The sequence below is a fragment of the Labrus bergylta genome, chromosome 1 (assembly GCF_963930695.1).
Source record: "Labrus bergylta chromosome 1, fLabBer1.1, whole genome shotgun sequence".
Taxonomy (NCBI): Eukaryota; Metazoa; Chordata; class Actinopteri; order Labriformes; family Labridae; genus Labrus; species Labrus bergylta.
In genome coordinates, this window is record NC_089195.1 from 11,926,634 (window position 1) to 11,947,606 (window position 20,973).

The following is a 20,973-nucleotide window of genomic DNA, read 5'->3' on the forward strand; positions in this document are numbered from 1 at the left end:
TCTCTGCGTGAACCATCAACCCAAGAGAACAATAACACGCTGCACGAGCCGAGCTCTGCAACAACCGTGGATGTGACTGTTTGTCATAGACCTGCATGGAGCCTGCGTGGGGTCTGATGTTAAACCACTGTGCAGCGGAGTGATGATATAAAGATGCTGGCACCATGAAAGGTACTAAAATATCACTAAAAGGTCATTACGTCACCACATCAGACCTTTTCTAACCCCCCCCAACCCTTTTTTTTGGTCATTCAGCGTTTTGTTTTGGCACACTTAACATTTATTTTTAAATGTTGAATTGAAATGCTCCTATTAGAATTTTTTTTGACTACATTATCAAAACGTCCGATGCAATTTCCCTTTGATGTTCTGAAAAGGTATTCGGTAAATTTATATGAAAATAGTCATGGACTGAGTCGGGACATGAGAATCCATTGAACGTTTCTGGCCACCTCTCCGAAGAATTTCAAAATAAAACATTAAATATGACTACATTAACAAAAACATCCGATGCAATTTGTGCAGATGTTCCCTTTCTGACTTTCTGTAATAGTATATATTAACATGGAAATAAGCATGGATTGAACCAGTGACATGTAGAATAAGTATCCATTGACATTTTCTCGTAACCTTACAGATAGTTTAAAAAAATAAATAAAACAGACTACATTATCAAAACATTCCAATGCAATATTGCACGGATTGTCCCTTTAATTTTCTAAAAATGTAAACAGTAAAATCGTCTTAAACTGTACAGAGACACAGCTAGGGACATGTGATATAACAACCCATTAAAAATCTTTGTCACCTATCACAGATTTTTCAAAATAAAAGATTAAACATGACTACATTATCAAAGCGGAGCAATTTGTGCAGATGTTCCCTTTAATTTCCTGAGAAAATAATCAGTAAAGTTACATGAAACTTGGCATGGAATGAACCAAGGACAAGTGGAATATGAATCCATTGAAAGTTTCTTGTCACCTATTAGATAATTTTTCAAAATAAAATATAAAGCATGACTACATAATCAAAGCGTGCGATGCAATTTGCACGGATTGTCCCTTTAATTGTCTGAAAAACTATTCAGTGAAATCCTCTTAAACTGTACAGAGACACAGCCAGGCATATGTGGAGTGAAATTCATTTTCAAAATAAAACATTAAACACATCAGGCAAAACATCTGCAGCCAGATGTGTCGTTGAACATCCTCCTAAAAGAATCCAATGAGAGCAGCTCGTTCAGTTTCAGGTGTTTTTGTGATTTGTCCCCATCCAGGTAAAGACCTGTAGACACCGCCCACACATTTTATTGATGAGTTGATCTGGGCAAAAAAAGAAGAAGAGAGAAGTGGCCCACAGCGTACAAACATGATCGTTCTTTATTCACAATTTTTCCAGATATGTACACAACGTTTGATTGGCGTGCATAAATAGAGAAAAACACGAGAAGAAGATGTACAACTTTAGTTCAGCTAGTTAACGACCAAAATGACCAGCAGATTAACGACACAGTAACGACCACTGAGCAGCTAACGATGAGCACGTTACCTAAAAGGACTATCAAAAAAAATAATAATGTTGCAGGATTTTGATTGGCTGACAAAGAAACAGAGTCCTGATTTGTTTGATATCAATCAATTGGCTTCATTTCATAAATATACATAAGTATTTTTACAACAGTCAGGGGCGTGTCTGCAGGGGTGGTCGAGGGCGGTATTGCCCCCCGTGGACTGTGATTGGCTGTTTGCGTTGTTGATCAGCTGTTTGGGCTGTGATGTAACAGGCTGCTGGTCGCTTTCTTTGCATTAAAATGTGGTAAACAAACATTTTTACACTCAAATACCTAAATTATTTAAAAATAAATTAAACCTATGTTTTACATTTTTGTTGAAAAGGTATCAAAGCCAGAGAAATCCTTCATTTTAGAGTTGTAAAGGGGCGTGTCTTGACAAAGCAGCCATGACAGACATGACATGTTTATCACTGCTGTGGACACACTGGATGTCAAAGATTGCTGCATAATGAAGCGTGAGCTGCTACTTTAAGCTGCTGTACTGTCGCTTTAAGGGATCAGGGTTAAATCTCCTTTAAGGGGGCTCCATCTGTATCAGTGAGGAAGCTCGAGCTCACGTTAATGAGCAGGAATGAAAGGCGGCGTGGGGCGCCGTCCAGCACGGACGCTTCAGAAGAAACTCGGAACAACTTAGAGGCGATTAATCAGAAGACAAACGTTAGAAACGAGACACAACGTTAGCTGGATGTGTTTAAAAGTGTGACCGGGACGGGTTTTGAATGTTGGTTTGACAGGAAGCTGCTCGTCTTTAAGCGGTCCCGTATGGACGCCGTACGGGACCGCACCGCCTTCTTCCACTCCTGGTTATAGTAGATATGATGGATGGAGATAGAACGCTTTAATAAATGGTATTTCATGCTACCCCTGCCCCAGCTGGGCCACCCCAGTAAAAAAAAAAAATAGAAGTGTGGACACGCCCCTGACCACATGAGGGTCCATGTGCCCCCCCCCCCGATGATGCGGGGTGTGGCTGATTGTTGAGCTATAACAGCAGGGAGGACGGCAGCAGGCAGGCGGCAGCACACATCAAGTACAGCAGCAAAGCTCCTGGCAGCAGCAGCAGACTAGCGCTCCCTGAGGGCAGCAAATCAGAGAGTCACACTCAGGTTACTCTGGAAAGGACTGACAGTCTGCCACAAAATTCTGCCCTCACTTACATAAACAGTGACACCTTCACATCGTGCACAGTGAGTCAGGTGAAGAACATGAATGCAGTGTGACGCCCACTTACGTGTACACCTGTCGGACTCCATGTATACGCCCATCCTCTCCGAACTTTTGACGGAGTTCAGAAGAGTTGCGCTGACGTTCCCTTAAAGAGACAGATGTTGAAATATTTAATCACACATGAGACTTTAATGGACAGGATCAGTGATATCATGTTAATAAAGCTTCCTGTAGCTTAGTGAAAAGCATTATCAAACCACAACTGCTGCAAATGTTTTTTAAAACAGTATGAGGTCTATGAGGTACCACTTCTCACCAGGTGAGGCCGCCACCCTCTGGTGGCCCCAGGTCAGCAAAGCCCCCCCCCCCTTAGGGCTAAAAATTTGCACAGTACAGAAGTGGCTCAAAGTGTGCAAAACTTGCAATGACAGTTGGAACCCTCCCTAAATGGGTCCGTCATCACGTCTTTGTATGTTCGTTCATATTAACTCGATGGCGTGATATCGGCGTCCCAGTCTGTGAGGTCACATTGCGTTCTGGCGTTGTGGAAGCACGGCACAGCGGGAGCTCCACATACACACACAGTCAGACATGCACACATACACACAGCGCTGGCTCAGCTGATCCCGTCTCTCCTGGAGACACGTCTCAGGGGCGTAAATATCACGGCTTGAAACGGCGCTCTGAACAGTGAACTTTAGTGAAAGATAAAAATGCTTCAATTTTGAGCCTTTTTTGAACACTGGTCTGAGGAGGGACTGAGGAGGGTCCCCGTGAAGTGGACCATCGCGCTCAGCTGCTTCCTGTTTTCATCTCATCCCGTCACCATAACACAGATAATCACGCTGCTTGTTCCCAGGAACAATGGCGATGGTAAACTCTGCACCGTGTGGGAGACTTTAGAGCACATAAATGGCCGCCCTATGCTTTACTGTGTGAACCCACCTCGGCACAGGTACTCCTCTGTTCCCCCCCGAGACAGAAAATGAGACTCCAGCGTCGGGTTACTGAGTGAATTTCAGCTTTTCTAAAGATGTTCAACGGCCATAATCGTTCTTTGTCCTAACGAACACGACCCGGGCACACAGCTTGGATCTGAAGTAGCTCAGGTGTTCAGAGAGATTTAGATACGAGAGATTTGATCAAATCAGAAGTTTGTGGTCAAGCAGGTTTAGACATAACAGGAGTTTCCCCTCTCTCAATGTTTCATCATCATAAAACCAAAGTCTTTAAAGGCTTAATATCTGATTTTTCACACTTAAATGTAATAGAAATCAAGTATACCCTCTGAAAATAACTCTGAGAGTCATGACTGTCTACAATGGGTGTAACACCCGAGTCCCACTGTCTGTGATGCTTTCCGAGTCCTATCGTCAGGTTGTTGACATCGCCTCACGTATAAAAGTTGTTTAATTGAGGGACTAGAGAAAAGAAGAATAACATACTGTACTCACTGCTTAACTGTGTTTCTAGATCACGCTCATGTCAGGTAAATTGACATGCAGTGTGAAGATACGAGCATAATAAAGATCGCTACCATTAGCATGCTAACACAAAAATGCACTGCGAGTTGTTTTGGTTTCATGCTGGTGCTCAAGGGCAACATCTGCTGGATCAAAAAATCGCATATAAAGCCTTTAAAAAGTTTGGGCGTCGTGTAAAATGTAAACAAAAAAAAGGAAGTGATGATTTTGGAAACATTGAAACCCCATATAGAAGGCCCAGGAGTCCAGGATGTCCTCTGTGGATGTTTGTAAGGTGTTGGGTGTTTCCCAGTGGGCCAGGTAGATGTTTGCATGCCCGGGCGTTTGCAGCACATCGAAAATAACTCTGAGAGTCATGACTGTCTACAATGGGTGTAACACCCGAGTCCCACTGTCTGTGATGCTTTCCGAGTCCTATCGTCAGGTTGTTGACATCGCCTCACGTATAAAAGTTGTTTAATTGAGGGACTAGAGAAAAGAAGAATAACATACTGTACTCACTGCTTAACTGTGTTTCTAGATCACGCTCATGTCAGGTAAATTGACATGCAGTGTGAAGATACGAGCATAATAAAGATCGCTACCATTAGCATGCTAACACAAAAATGCACTGCGAGTTGTTTTGGTTTCATGCTGGTGCTCAAGGGCAACATCTGCTGGATCAAAAAATCGCATATAAAGCCTTTAAAAAGTTTGGGCGTCGTGTAAAATGTAAACAAAAAAAAGGAAGTGATGATTTTGGAAACATTGAAACCCCATATAGAAGGCCCAGGAGTCCAGGATGTCCTCTGTGGATGTTTGTAAGGTGTTGGGTGTTTCCCAGTGGGCCAGGTAGATGTTTGCATGCCCGGGCGTTTGCAGCACATCGTGCAGCTGCACAGTTTGAGACTAGTGCTAATTATTGAACATGGCAACGTTTCAGGGGTGAGAGTGATGAGTATGGCTGTCGGGTCTAGATGTGTCAGGGTCTTTAGTCAATTTTCTGCTGATTATATCCTGCTGCGTTCTCACATCAGCTCACTCTGACTTTCTGCAGAATAAATACGAAGAGGCTGGAGGAGAAACTCCGGGTGGAGAGAGAAACATTCAGCTGTTTGTGTTCACACATGACGCTCAGCGTGAGAACACTTCAGGAGTGTGTGCATGTGTGAAAGAACTAAAACTGTGCATCAGAGCGGTAAATGTCTTCCTATCCCGACTTGTTTTCAAACGGTTGCTTGCATCAGATTCAATGGATAAGAAATGTTCCTGAAGAAAACAAGAAAGGCTCCAGCACGCTTTCAGCGTGCAGGACACACCCGTCACACATTCAGGTGTGCAGAGATTTTCAATCCCTGAGACTTCCCCATTTACAATGTCCCGACTTCTCAGGAAATGAGGCTAAAAAAACATTTGAAAAAAACAGATTGAGGTTTGCCTCACATCTTACCTGATACCAGGAAGTCCACGGTCTGGCAGTCTGAGCCGTTAGTGCGGGGAGAGTCCGGTAGGAGGGTGATTCTCGACCTGTTCACCTCCAGCACAGCTGCAACCCGACTACGGAAGTCATATCTGGGCAAAGAAAAAGAAGACAGAAACATCAACTTTGTGGTTTCTAAATGTTCACTGGTGATACTGGGACGTAAAATCCAAGATGTGAACTTTGGTGTCAAGTCAACTTAAGGTGCATTCACACCTGAGCCGTTTGAAACGAACTCTGGTGACCTTTGACCTGATAGTTTGTTTAGTTTGGGGCGGTGTGAACACTCAAAGAAACTCTGGTGCGGACTAAAAACTGAACCCTGGTCCGCTTGAAAACGGGGGTCTCGATTCCCTTCCAAGTGTACCAGAGTTCGGTTCCCCGAAGGTGAGAATACAATCCAAACCAAACAAGGGAAATGACCAAACAGCAGTGCATTGTGGGTTGAATTTGGCCGTCTGTAAACAATGCCAATGGGTTTGCCATGCGTGAAGTCAAGACCAGACTAACTGAGACCAAGACAAACCCGAGACCAGAGAGCTCCGAGACCCAGACAAGACCAAGACATTCAGGGATTGAGACCAAGTCAAGACCAAAACCAGAGAGCTCTGAGACCAAGTCAAGACCAAGACCAAGACCATTATTAGTTCTTTTAGAAAGAGGCGTTTTCCCTCTAATCTCAGTAATGACGATCAGTGGTGGTCTTGACTTAAAATCCAGAGTCCGCCCAGTCTGAGACCGAGACAAGACCGAGTAAAAATGCTTTGGATTCCTAGATGACCAAAACGTTGTCTTGAGATCGATTTGGAGTACTACAACATTAGAAACCACGTCCGGGGATCAGGCCAATAACCTCAGCTGAGGTGATATGTTGATATGTTTGTCTTTAAAGATGGATCAGAGAAGACCCCCTTTAACGAGGCCGTAACAGAAATCCTGAATTAGCTTCAACGCCATTTCAAACCCACGCGACGATCCGCCTCCTTGATCAAATATCAATCTGAAAATGTTCCCATGAATCAGGTCATCAGATAACTCTCTCTGCTGTGACTCGAGGTCACAGGCTCCTGATAATAAATGTGTGCAGAGTTCAGATAACATCACTTCTTCTCTCTGGATCGTTTCAGAATCTATGAGACATCACGGCATGAACAGATTGCACCACACAATATTTTTATTGTACCTCCATCTGATCTGCACGAGGTGCCAAGAGGAAACCATTATGTTATCTAAACACTGCGCTGGGTGTTTCACATGTTTTTTCTGGGAAGGCCAGCTAACGAGGTCATGCCTTCTTCTGCTTCCTCAACGCTTCAGATGTTTTATGAGGATTAATTTATCTTAAAAAATTATGATTGACAGGTTTAATAATGAGGGTCAGAGTGAAACCTCTCTCTCTGTCTCTTTCTCTCTCCCTCTCTCCTCTCTTTCTCCCTCTCTCTCTCTTGAGAGAGAGAGAGAGAGAGAAATCACTGATTTCTGGGATTTTGCAAGCTCTGCCTCATGTGACTTGTCCGTCTAGCACTGCTGTTTGTTATCACCACATGATAATTAACTGTGATCCAGTTGTTTTTTCAGGGAGTAGTACAGTACAGTATGGTATCAGAATGATGCGCTGACTCTCAGTGATACCACAAATATGAAGACTGGTTATCAATCAGCTCTAGTGAGATCATCCTGGCATGTTCCAGGCCAGACTTTCAGGCTCAAAGTGAGACCAAGTTCTGCCAAAAGAGAGAGAGAGAGAGAGAGAGAGAGAGAGAGCGAGCGAGAGAGAGAGAGAGAGAGAGAGCTCCACCCACATACTGAATCAGTCTGACTCAAACTGAAAAAACACCCAAACTTAGAACTCTAAAGGTCAGACAGTGTTTACAGGAACAACGCCCAAATACAATCTGTACTTTGATCTTTCAGGCGGTGTTTAGGTGCAAATGTTGAGCTTGTGCAGGATGATGTAAGATAAATACCTGATGAGAGACTTTAGCTGCACTCACCTGCTGAAGTTGGCCACGGTGGGGAAAGTCTGCATGGCTGAGGGGGATTCTGGGAGGATGTCTGCACATGCAATGATGCTGTTTCCCTCCTTCAGCACCAGAGATGTGTGGACCACTACGAACACAGACAAAACCTTTACTGCATCTGGGCTGTTCACGTATTCCTGCAAACATCACATGACCTTAAAGGGGACATATTATTGAAAATCCACTTCTACAGTGTTCTTGAACATATATTTGGGTAACCTGAGTGTCTACTGACCCACAAAATGTGAAATAAACCCATCCAGTCCTTTGTTTGTGGTCTGCATAAGTCTTACAACACAGAGAAAAATGCTCTGTTTCAAATGTGCTCTCCTTGTGATGTCACAGTGGGATTCTGGTAAAAAAAAATCCCCTCCCCTCCCCTCCCCTGGTATCTCCACCCATGGACTCCACCCCCAGCCTAGAACAAAACTTTTTCACAGGTCGGCCATTTTTATTCTCACTACAGAGGAGTGATGTCTTCCGGGAAAGCTCAGGGGGGCTCATTACATTTAAAGAGACACACACACCAAAATGGAGCATTCTGAGAGAGCTGGTTTATACAGGGTCACAAACCTCCTCTGGTGCTTGATTCATGTTATATTCTGACCAAAGCACAGCACAGATGTTTCATTTAGACCACAGGGGACTGTTTGAAAAGATGGAGGAGGGGGATAATATGTCCTCTTTAAGTCGTTCATTCAGGTGTTTACAGTTTTAAAAAAGGAATATTAAAAGCTCTTGTGAGGAGTTTTTAGCAGGAAGACTGGAATAGATAGTGATGCCTCTTAATGAGCAAAACAAACCAACCAATCAGAGAGAGGATAGTTAACTCCTGATAAGTTATTTTATATGCACGTCAGCCCTGCACGGGGGTCAGAGTCAGACAAGGAGGTTGACAGCATGCTGCAGAAACAACCTTCTTTAAATTTTCCACACCAAAGATTCAAAGTGAGACACTGAAGACAGATCAGCGGAGCAATGCCGCTAAGTCCACGGTGAAGGGGTTAAACTGACACACATTCACTTGTCTTGGTGGAACACTCTGAGCGGTACCTGAGTTGTCTCCGGTGAGCATGATGACGCTGTCGGTGAGGACCTGCCTCATGGTCAGACTGATGTTGCCGTGGCGTGCAGACACTTCTCCCACCGCACAGTTCAGAGGAGTTTCTGCAGAACAGCTGGAGCTCTGATGAATCATCAAAAGAGGAACATTGAATGCAGTTAGGAGTGCATGTGATGTTACCTAGGTTACACTTAGTAAAGCAGAAAGTATCAAGAGGGCATTTATTATATTTAATGACCCGCTCGGTTTAAAGTCTGTTTTTATCTTCGTGCAGTGGGACGTCGTGTTCAAGCAGATTGAAGTAGAAAGTTTAACTCAAAACACCTTATTTCCTTCTTTGGCGTCTGAATCATGAATCAGTGTGCATAATAAACCACCCTCGTGACTGTTTAATATCACTGCATGCATGTTTTAAAAATGGCTCGTTCATTTAACGTCCCTGCTCTCACCAACTAAGACGTTCTTCAGGAACCCGGGAGCGAGAAAAAAAAAAAGGAGAGGCCCAAGAAAAGCTCCTGCTGGGTGTACGCGTGGAAACATTCAGTAACTAGGTAGATTAGATTAGATTAGATTAGAAAACTTTATTGATCCTCGGCGGGGAAACTCATTTGTCACCTGGTCAATTCATGTTTCATTTCATGATTCAAGTAAATAAGTAACAAACACCACTGAAACCATTTGAATAATCATGTACAGCCATGAGTCAGAAACACAACTAAAAATGTTCATTAAAATATTGGACTGCTGCAGGAACAAAGGACCTCCTGAGCCGTGTAGTGGAACATTGTGGCATCACTAATCGCTCACTGAAGGAGCTTTGGAGTCCTTTAAAAACACTGTGTTGAGGATTGCCTTCAAAGATCAAAACAGTTTTAAGTTTGGTCCTCATTCTCTTACAATGATTTCAAGTGAGTCTGGGGTAATGCAAATCACCTTAATCATCTTATTGATCCTGTTTTTATCATCCACACAGATGCTGCCACCCCAACATAGCACAGCATAAAAGAGGACACTAGCCAAGATTCCCTGATAAAAAAAAAAAAAAAAAAAAACATAAAGAAGATTCTTGCTAATTTCAAAGGATCTCAGCTTCCTTGAGAAGAAGAGTCTTGACTGTGCCTTCTTGAAAACAGCATCAGTGTTCTATTTCCAGTTTAATCTACTGTCCAGGAAGACACCAAGGGATTTATAAAACTGGACAATCTCGATCTGCTGACCCTTAATGATCACTGGGGAGCCCTCGTCCTTTTTTCTTCTAAAATGTATCATAAGTTCCTTTGTTTTTCCAACATTCAGTTTTTAGAAGTTTGCATCACACCAGCTGACAAAAGAGTCAATCTCTTTTTTATAGGCAGTGTCATTGCCTTGGGTAAGTAGACCCACAAGTGCAGTATCGTCCGAAAACTTTTGGACATGACAGGACGCCTGACCATGCCTATAGTCAGCAGTGTAGAGTGTGAATAAAAACGGAGATAACACGGTGCCCTGTGGAGCTCCTGTGTTAGTGAGGATAATGTCTGAATTTTTATTTTTAAGCATGACAAACTGAGGTCGAGACAAATGGTAATCTAAGACCCAAGAAATAGTTGTGTTGTGTAATTTAAAATCGATTAATTTGTTTGCTAAAACATGTGGTTGAATGGTGTTAAAAGCACTCGAAAAATCAAAGAACATAATCCTAACTGAGCTAGCTGTTTTTTCCAGGTGACTGTAGATGCTGTGCAGCATTTAAAGTAATGCATCATCAACTCCCACACCTTTCCTGTAAGCAAACTGCAAGGGGACTTGAAATACTGAAACCTGTCTAGTCAGGTGACCCAAGACAACCCTTTCAAAACATTTCATAATGTGTGAAGTCAGGGCTATGGGTCTAAGATTAGTAAGGGACATTTAGGGATTGAGACCAAGACCGAGACCAAGATCAAGACCAGGACCAAGACCATGGCAGGGCGAGACCGAGACAATACCGAGAACGAGACCAAGACCAAGACCAAGGCAGGGTGAGATCTAGTCTTGTGTGCAGGGGGCGTGTCACTCACTTAGACCGTAACACCGGGAAGGTTGCGGGCGTAACCGTGGGATAAAAATGAAGTTATGAACGAATTGAAGTGATTTGTTCTTTTAGAAAGAGGCGTTTTCCTTCTAATCACAGAAATTACGTGGACAATCAGTGGTGGTCTTCATTTAAAATCAAAATCTGGACTCTGCCCAGTCTGAGGCCGAGACCTTCAAAAAGTGGTCTTGAGTCCGGCCTTGAGCACTACAACACTTCGCCTTCCAAAAAGTAAAAAGGTTCAAAATGAAGTTCTCCTCTCTCACCATGGATGACATGTTGAAGGGATTGAATACGCCTCCCACGCTGTCGCACGCATTGTTGGCGCCCACACGGTTGCTTTTGATAGCCATGAAGACAGACGATTGCTGGAAGAAGAAAAGAAAACAAGAGTCAGAGTGAGAGAGCATGACGGCTGACTATCTATACGTTTTAATTGAGTCTCAGTAACAGAGAGAAATGGCTGAATTTAAAGGACAACAGATAACATTCAGGAGAGTAAATCATCCACTTTGACCTCCGATCAATGAAAATATCTTGTTCATAACTTTGGATTTTACAACAAATCTGCAGAGAGACACTTGAGCTGTTTCTTTTGTTGTTATTATATAACCTCCTCAGGCACGCTCCCCTCGGATATGTATGTGTTCACCAAATGTTTCCCTGTGATTTAGTGACATATAAATCTAATCTCTGCGGTTTTCTTCACCTGGCGCGGAATGTGAACACTCTCAAGTTTCTCGGTCACTTTCCAATCTATTGTCTTTGTCCTTATTCTCAAGTGCCGCTCAGGTGTTTCAGGTTTCCTGTATGAGGCGTCTACTTCCAGTCTCTTAGCCTCTTTGTTCCACACACAGAGTGGTGGACTCAAGTGGACACTCGAGGTACTGCAGTTTATTGCACTTCTGTATCGCCTTTATTTTCAACCCCGGAGGTTGCCACTTTATGTCAAAGCTGATCGTTGATATCTTATTTTTACTTCCTTTCCTCTTTCCTACAGGACGTATCAAGGTCGCATTTGAGCAAACAGTAACTGAGTCTGTACCTACATTTTGTCTTCTTGATCGATGAAGATCCACTACCATCATCACATCACCGCTACTCCCGTCAGGAAACATCTGCTGGCGCTGAGAAAAGAGAAAAGGAAAGTCCAATAGCAGCAGAAAACCACGATAGAAAGAACTCTTTGTGCACTCTCATATAGTGGCTCAACCAGAACTCGGTGCATACATTGCCAAATGGCAGACATTAGCCAGCAGGGGCGGAGCCAGGGGGGGGCCAGGGACACCCTAGAATAATGATTGGCCACCCCGTAATCCTAAAATATGATTGGCTATTTGCATTGTCCCAAATCGGACTCATGCTTAAATCAACAACCGTAAAGTCCAGAATATAAGACTCTGGGGGACTTTGGGGTCTCTCAGAGAGAAAAAAAGGTTTAAACTGTCGTCCTGCGGTCGTCTGGTTTCTCTTCGTGGAGTTTGCTCTCCTTGCTATAAAGGATGAAGCCGACTTCCTAGATGAAAGAACAGGTATTAAATGTGCGTCCTATAAGTCAGGTTTTACGTTATTTAGTCCTAGCTGTTACATTAAATCATAAACAGGTATAAAACATCTATTTTTGACTTTCATTTAGGTAGATAAAGTAGATATGGAGATTGACAGGGAGAATAAAAGTTATTTATTAATGTGTATGTGTGCACACTTCACACTTAAGGCCGACCCTAGCTCAGCCAGGATGTGTGGATACTACTCATACTTAGTTCATTTTAGGCCTTCTTTCACACCCTCTGTGACTCTGAATCAGCACATTTAAGTTAAGGGAACACATTCCCCCCCCCCCACACACACACACTATCCCTCTGTCCTTGATAATATAGCCGCTCTGCAGCTCTCATCCATAGATGCAGCACACAGCACAGCATGAGGTCTCTGGAGGGCAGCTGACAGAGACAGCTGTTCGTTCAGTGAGCTTCTAGTTCAGGCAGCATGTAGGCTCCGCTAGCCAAAGCAGACAAACAATGTTAAGCTAAGCTAATGATCTGCTGCCGCGTGTTGCAACCCAGCACAGAAATAATGAATTCACTGTGTATGCCGTGCGGGAAAAACACTCTGTCATGTTTTTGTGGCAGTTTAGCTGCTAACAGGTTAGCTAAGAAGAAAATCTCAAACATGTCCTGAATGACCATGGCCGTATTCTGAGTCTTATGTTTTGCTGCGGTCATGAAATGTGTTCTTAAATATTGTTGTCAGCACTGAGCTGCAGGACAAGGCCATGCTTTACTCCTAAATATTGAGGATGATATTTGAAATGAACGAGCCCTTTACGATGCTAAGGACAGTGTATCTCTGCCTGTTTCTACTCAGGTCCACACACACACACACACACACACACACACACACACACACACACACACACACACACACACACACACACACACACACACACACACACACACACACACACACACACACACACACACACACACACACACACACACACACACACACACACACACACACACACACACACACACACACACACACACACAAATCATTCTACCCCTAACTTCTCTAAAATCTGTTTTGACATTTTGCACTGTGGTGAAGTTTGGCAACCTGACCTTGAAGAGGAAAGATGACTAGGTGCTCTGTTGTTGTTCTTGGAGATGAAAATCAACACATACTTTAGCATCTTGACAATTACTTGTGACAGGGAGGGCTGGTATCACTGGGCTAGCAGGGCTAAAGACTGGTGTTGCGTCTTACCATGCTAACCGTCCCGTTGATAGTACCGCTGAACGTAGCCTTTGCAGTGGTGAACTGTCCATCAGTGTCCATGTCGGCTACGATGTTAGCACACTGCATTCTGTAGAGAAACAAACACAAGTACAGAAAGACATAACATACAAACAAATTAAGAAATATCCAGATGCAGCAAACGATAGGAACTTCGAAAACATGAAAACGTGCTTATTTTGTGCTACAGAAAACAAAGTATTCATAGTAAAGGAGAAGTCCATTCAAACCATTTCTTCTTCTACCACAGGAACCTGTGGTCAACTTTTATTATGCGTGAAATATTTCTACATATCTTCTTCTCTATTTCAATTTCACCCTCTTTCATTTTTTTTTCTGTAATATTCATAAAGGCACAGGGTCTCACCTTGATCCGTTGGTGTAGTGAACCACCACCGACCTTCCCACGATGCTGAATTCTCTAGTCAACGGCATGTTTTGGTCCATGTAAACAGCCTGAAGCTCATTGAGGTCATGCAGCAACCCAAACTTCCCACTGATGTCCCCAATCTCATACTGGTCCACCGTGCCAGTTCCAGGTGAGGGGCTGTTTGATATGTTCACACCCAGGGGGTTGAAGTGACCCAGGATGTTGTTGTTGGAGCAGGGCTCTTTGCTGCCAGCTATGAGGGGCAGTATATGCACGTGGTAACCCCCAGCTAAGGAGTTCAGATTCATCAGGGACACGTTGATTGTTGTTGGACCTTGTGGGACAGCCTGAGAGAACTGTATCTGGCCGCTCGTCATCCCGGAGCCAAACCAACGACCCAGGCTAGCCTTGGGGACGCGCACCATCGTGGTGTTGGCACAAGCTATCCTTGGCCCTCCTCTGTTTGCCTGATGAATGACTACAGAACGACCAATAATGCCCATATTTGGCAACCAGGAAGTGGTGTCAGTGAAGAAGTTTTTTGCTCCCACTGCGCCTGGGCTGTTGCCGAGATTGATAGGGCTATGTTTGCTGGAGAGATCTCCCACCTCGCAGGATAAAGGTCTGGACGGGGCACAGTGGAGGGCGTAGCTGCTGTCTGTTGTGTTGACACCAAAAGGGTTCCAGTGCCCTCCTGCTGTGCTGCAGCGGTTTACATCATTATCATTTTCTGAGCTGATGGGGTAGGTGTGAACGTGCCAGTTGTGGTTTTGGGTTGGTGTCATTGAGGTATCTCCGTTTGATAAATCCATGAAGATGGAGACATCAGACAGAGGGTTGTCCTTCAGTTGGGTGAACCAGACCTCACCGACCACAGGGCTCTGAAATCTGGCTCTGGATACAACTACTTCACCAGGGTAACTGATACTGGCACAAACATATCTGGCACCATCCAATTGGTGAATGACAACTGAGCGGCCAACAATGCTGTTCCGTCCAAACAGAGGCAGGTGGAAGTCTTGGAACGAAATGTCCACTTCGTTTTTACCTGCAAGGGACATGTGCTTGTTGCTGAGGTCGCCAAGCTCGTACATTTCGTGCGTCGAACCAGACCCATTTGGGTACGATGCGTCGTTCGTGTTCAAACCAAATGGATTCAAGTGGCCACCCACGTTATCATTTGAACACATGGACGATTGCATGGCCCGTACAGAGGGGACAGGAAACTGGTGCACATGGTAAGGGCCAACCCTGCTCCCTAAATTAGTCAGGTTCAACCTCACCTCTGTCACATCAAACGGGGAAGCCTGAATGAAGCTGAGGTGACCTTTGATCCCTCTCATGTTCATAACAGCGCTCACCTTCTTCTGTGGCACGTTGTAAATCTGAGCACACTTGAAACTTGAATTCATGCCAATTAGGAGAAAGCGATTGTTGGTGGTGTAGCTCGCCAGGTCCAGACGGGATTTAGAAGACGTCAGAGGGGTTCCAACTTTTAGGACTCCAAGATTGGTCAAAGTTGAGGTATCTAAGCTTTCAAGAAGAGCCTTACAGTTTGCAGCTGAGCTAGTTGATGCGTAGAGAGTGGTGTTTGATTGTGACGCATTGACATCTCCGATTGTAACTAGGTCTGCAAGAACCCTGGGATTATTCTGTCCTGTGTTTACACGAATGTAAATGTTACCTGCTATGGTTTCAGTGAACCGAGCCTGACGAGTCATGGGTGCTTGACTTTGAGTCACGACCGTGCAAACTGTAGTGCCATCACACTTCTGCAAACTCAGCGTGAAGTCTGCCAGGTTGGAATTTTGTCCAAAAATTTGTGACACGTTTAAGGTGGATTCAGGATTTGCGCTAAAGGTGTGGACGCTTGGGCCGATATGTGCTTCAGAACAGGGCTGAGCGAAATGTCCAAACTTGACCGGGAACACATTGAGGGAGAGGTTAAGTGGACCACAAGATCCAGCACCGGACACGTTGAGGGTGGCCATGTTTGAGGTGGAGTTAAAGTACACCTTCCCTGTGACTCCCCCCATGTTCAGAGGTGCCATGAACTGAGCACAGGACATGGAACCTGAAAAGACAATGAGGAGCAGGTTATGCTACTAACTTTGACTCTTATACATGTTAACACAAATATTAGATGAACATGGGCAATGTTAGAAAACTAAAAAAAGAATGTGGAGGTTAAGGAAACTGGATCAATAAAGCTCTTTCAAACCTGCTACAAGACTTAAACAACATTTTACTGGGAATATTTTCCCGCCCCAAGAATAATAATCCCAAACTACATCTTCCTTAAATTACATCCAATTTGTCTCCGTCATCAAAAATAATCCAGCGTCTGTGAATATGGAAATATTTGTAACATCAAAAGTTAACTAATGATGTCATATTTTTGTGATAAAAGAGTAAATTCTTTGGGATGGTAGAATCTGAAAAGCTGAGAAAGTCGGATACAAGTAACTTTGAGACAGAATTTCCAATATGGTCGCCGCCAATGTTTGGTTCTCAAGTTTTGCTAGCTACCAGCGTGCACACAGATCCGCAAAAATGACTAAAAGCATTGTAGTTATCATGCCAGGCCATTAGTTGGCGCTGTCACTTTGTAATAAATCAACACATGCACGTGCACACTCTTCCTTCAACGGAGCGGTGAGGTGTGAACATACGAAAATGGCGAATGCACAAACGTTTGTGTGGACGGACAATGAAGTGGGGTCGTGACCCTAAACTACAAAGAGAGAACATTCAAAGGAAATGTCAGAAACTGAACTCAGGCATCCGCCATTGTTGCTGTAATCCCCTTACTTGCTTGTGGCTACTGACTGGAAGTGTAATGAGCATGTGCTCAAGTCACCTAATTCAATACAACAGCGTTGCAACATTCTGTTTTTTAGGCTTCCAAAATGCAGCAGTGGTGTAAACGAGCAGCTGAAATGCAACAAAAGGCGACCTTTCGGCAGAAATCGTGGTTGAGTGAACGTGGCCTGAGACCACGATAAAGTTTATTTACAGTCTATGACATGCACATGTGACTTAAAGCTCCTGTGAGTTGTTTTTTTGGGGGGCTTTTTGTGCCTTTAATGGAGAGATAGGACAGTGGATATAGTCAGAAATCAGGGAGAGAGAGCCTGGGCCGCCTGCTTGTAGGACCATAGCCTCCATACATGGGGCTCGCGCACTAACCACTGCGCCACCAGCGCCCCCTGTGAGTCATTATTAACTGGTGATATAACAGACTGAAATCAATACTGATGCCTCTATGTGACCTACAAATTCAAACAGCGGTAGACGGATTGATTAATTCTGTGAATTTATTTTATATGCCTGTCGTCGCTGCTCGGAGGTAGGTGTCACTTTGGACTTTGAAGATCAGCTAGAGGTTGAGCATCCTGCTTTGGCCACAGGGGGCACCAAATCAACACGACCCAAAAATTCCTCACAGGAGCTTTAATGGAAGTATTTTCATTGATGACATGACATGAAATCAAAGGAATGAAAGTGGACTTTGGAACTTTACACCCATTCATAAAAAAGTGGCTGAAGTTCTTCCTCTTTTTAAAACGTATAGTGGGTATAAGGAAGTTAGAAGCTCTGAGATAAGTGTCCTGATGACGCAGAAGAAAGTGATAAAGACAGAAGAACAAGTTAAAGAGCGTGCTGTTGGAGAGAGCCATTAATTACACCTGTTTCAATATTTATTTAACATTTAAACATCTTGTCGGACTGGTTCATACCAGGTTGTCAAATTAGAAGTCAGAAGCATTGTTCGTTCAGCTTCTAAACACAACATTCAAACTGGGCCTCTCCTCCTGGGCTCATTGCCCAGAGAAGCTCCGTCCCCTGCAGGACGTAGTGTGTACGTTTACTGCTTGTAGCTAAACTACAAGCTAACGCACACTAGCACAAGCTAACCGCCAGTGTTTGTCACCTGCCTGTCCAACAGGAAGTAGACCAACTCCACCTCCACAGGTAAAAGACAACACAAGGTTCACCCTTGTTTTAGAACAAGCTTTATCCGCTTGGTGTTTCTCCTCACTGATTATATTTTCTCTTCTTTGATGCTACATCCACGTCCGTCATATTCACCGGTTTGAATCTCGTCCAATCACTGAATTGTTTCCACTCCTAAACTCACCTGCTGCGCTGTCATTGGCTGGAGGAAACACACCAGCTCCGCCCAGAAACGTCCCGAGTCAACCAGGACAAAGCAGAACAGTAAAATCCAGTCAGAGGACAGAGTCTCTGCAGACACAGTCACCACCACACATGTATGGAGGCCAGAAGGGACAATGGAGCAGCTTCACTTTAAGAGAAGTCTGTATTTTATTTTGAAGGAGAAGTCTGTATTTTATTTTGAAGTAGACAGCTGCTGACTCTACCTTTAAAGAAACTTCATTTGTATATCTGCTAACTTTAACATAATGACTGTTCACTGTCAGCGCAGACCTTCAGATGTGACGGGCCCTCACACTTCAGTGACACACTGACACATAAACCATGGACCAATCACATGTAACCATCAGACTGTAGTTAGACTTATAGAAGAATTTCACACAAACTATAATTACTGTTTCTTTTGTTTTGTTCAGCTTGACCCGACGACAGAAGTTTAATGACATGATCACATTCTGCTGTTGGGGGGTGACATGATACACTTTGAGAGTGTGAAAGTGTATTAATGAGTTAATACTGATGGACTCTTTACTCAGCAGCCTCTACCATCAGTGTGTGAATGTGTAGGTGTGACCTGCAGTGTTAAGGTCGTCAGAAGACTAGAAAAACGCTACACAAGTTCAAGTCCAATTATCATTTACAAAGTGGAGCTTAGAATTCTAGACTAAATAATCTTGATTTAATAGTTTCTAAATTCTTATTTTAAGCTTTTTTTTCCAGAGAAATGGGAAACATGTTTCCATGTTTTAAAATTATTTGTGTTCATGTTGGAAACTTCATGTAAGGAAGATGAATCATCAACTTCTGACACACGTTTGTATCACAGTTTCAGAATAAAGCAGTCGAGGGGCGTATTCGTTTTGATTTTAATACAGATCTGTAGGTATTCTTTGCAGAAGAGAAGAAGAGATGTGCCCACCAGATTCTTCATGTTTTTTTAAGGTCCATGTTTAACAAGAAGAACGACATGCAAACCGAGTGATCCTCGTCTGAAAAGCAGATGTTTTTAAACTATCTGATCGTCTTTGCATCGTCAAACAGCCGCTCAGAGTTTCATCGAACTACTAACACAGAAACTCGAACGCTTTATAGGAAAGCTCTTTTTCTTCCACATGTCAAACCAGCATCCTGAGGAGCTGCTGTGATTACAGAAGAGAGTACTTACGCACATCACATGTTTCTAATTATATCGTTAAGAATAATTTCAAGCTTTACTAAGACAAAGTGGGAGTCACAGAGAGAAAGAGAGAAGGGGGGGGTGCAACCTCAGCTAAGCTTTCATCAATACAATGTGGTCTGCCTGCTGCAGAGTCCCTGTCCTGACATTAAAGATGATTAAGTAAGATAAAGGTGGAACAAACACGTGTGTCTAAGTGTGTGCAGAAATCAGCTGTCTTTTAAACACAACAGGAGAGCTCAGAGACTAAATCTGACATGAGGCATCCTAAACATTAACCTGCTCAGTCCAAAATGACTCATGAAGTCCTCATCGGTCCATGAAACTAAAGAAAGTAGAGTACTCACCGAGCAGAGACAGCAGCAGCGCCGCTGTCAGAGGAAGGCACATGTTGGCAGATGTGTGCACAGCAGGAGGAGGAGATGGAGTTAACAATGAAGGAAACAAAAAAAAAAACTTCACTGAAGTCGGTCAAGTCTTCCCTGAATGTGTGTGTGCTCAGCCTTCACATGAGAAGCTCAAACTGATGGAGTGTGTGAGTGTCTGAGTGTGTTCTCCAGGAACATGTCATGTGTGACTGCTTTTCTAAAAGTGTGCAGCCTCCCTTGTGCTTCTGTTTTTCAGCTGCAGACTGTCTGTGTCAGCCTGTGATTGGCCAGCAGGGCGACACTGTGTCGTGCATGGAGCCAGGGGAGGGAGGAAGAATACTTGGCAGCCCTGCAGGGTTGAGGTGGCCTGTTCCTCACCGACGTGGCAGAGCCCGGCACAATGCAAAGAAAAGCACCTGTTGATAATATTGTTCATGTGTTCTGAGAGAGGCCGATAACTCAATACTACAATATATCTGTGTGTTGATTTGTGGATAAATGCTCAGAGTGTTTACCTAAGATTACACTCCTCTGTGGTGGTCGGCTTTGAAAGGTGAACTTGAACTTTGCACAGCTCATTACATTTCTAATCAAGTCTTTGAATGACCTACATGCAGCTTAATGTGTTCATAACATCTCTACGTTCTACTTTGACCGCTTGCAGCTTAATGTTTGTTTAAAGCTTGAAGTTTAACTTTATTCCTTGCAAAGTTGGTCCTTATTTTGATAATAATTTTATTCTTTTTTCAGGCATCCAAAACGCTGTTGTCGTGTTAATGACAAAAGCCAAACTAGGGTTAGTCTGCATGAATGTTGAAGCTGGAGCGCTAAACGCTAACTGATCCACCTTAAACACAAACATGTGTCTATGTCCCCCCCCAGTGAATATGCCTCAGCTGCCCTTGTGACAGGGTTAAGGGAAAAAGAGAGGAGCAAAAATAGTAACTGGCTCTAAGAATAGAAGCCCGACGGCTCATCATTGTGGGCTCTTTGAGGTGGTCATTTTTACACACACTGGAGAGGCGCTGAAGTGGGTCAGGTCGTCAACTTGACTTGTTTAGATCACTGATTGCAGCAGGAGCTCCAATTTTGAGAGAACCGCGTCACTGCGTCCACACACACACACACACACACACACACACACACACACACACACACACACACACACACACACACACACACACACACACACACACACACACACACACACACACACACACACACACACACACACACACACACACACACACACACACA

The 20,973-nt window shown here is 43.8% G+C and overlaps 1 protein-coding gene across 1 annotated transcript; it reads right to left on the minus strand.

Annotated features, from left to right (window-relative positions):
- Positions 1-1,364: 1,364 nt before the first annotated feature.
- cusr (Copper-only SOD repeat protein) lies at positions 1,365-20,095 on the minus strand. The gene is made up of 10 exons (XM_020641352.3): positions 19,696-20,095; positions 13,990-16,066; positions 13,593-13,692; positions 11,873-11,950; positions 11,090-11,191; positions 8,761-8,893; positions 7,681-7,795; positions 5,657-5,778; positions 2,808-2,888; positions 1,365-2,650 (listed from the first exon to the last, which is right to left on the minus strand). The coding sequence occupies exons 1-10, from the start codon at positions 19,736-19,738 to the stop codon at positions 2,559-2,561; spliced, it is 2,943 nt and encodes a 980-aa protein (XP_020497008.1). The 5' UTR covers positions 19,739-20,095; the 3' UTR covers positions 1,365-2,558.
- Positions 20,096-20,973: the final 878 nt, after the last annotated feature.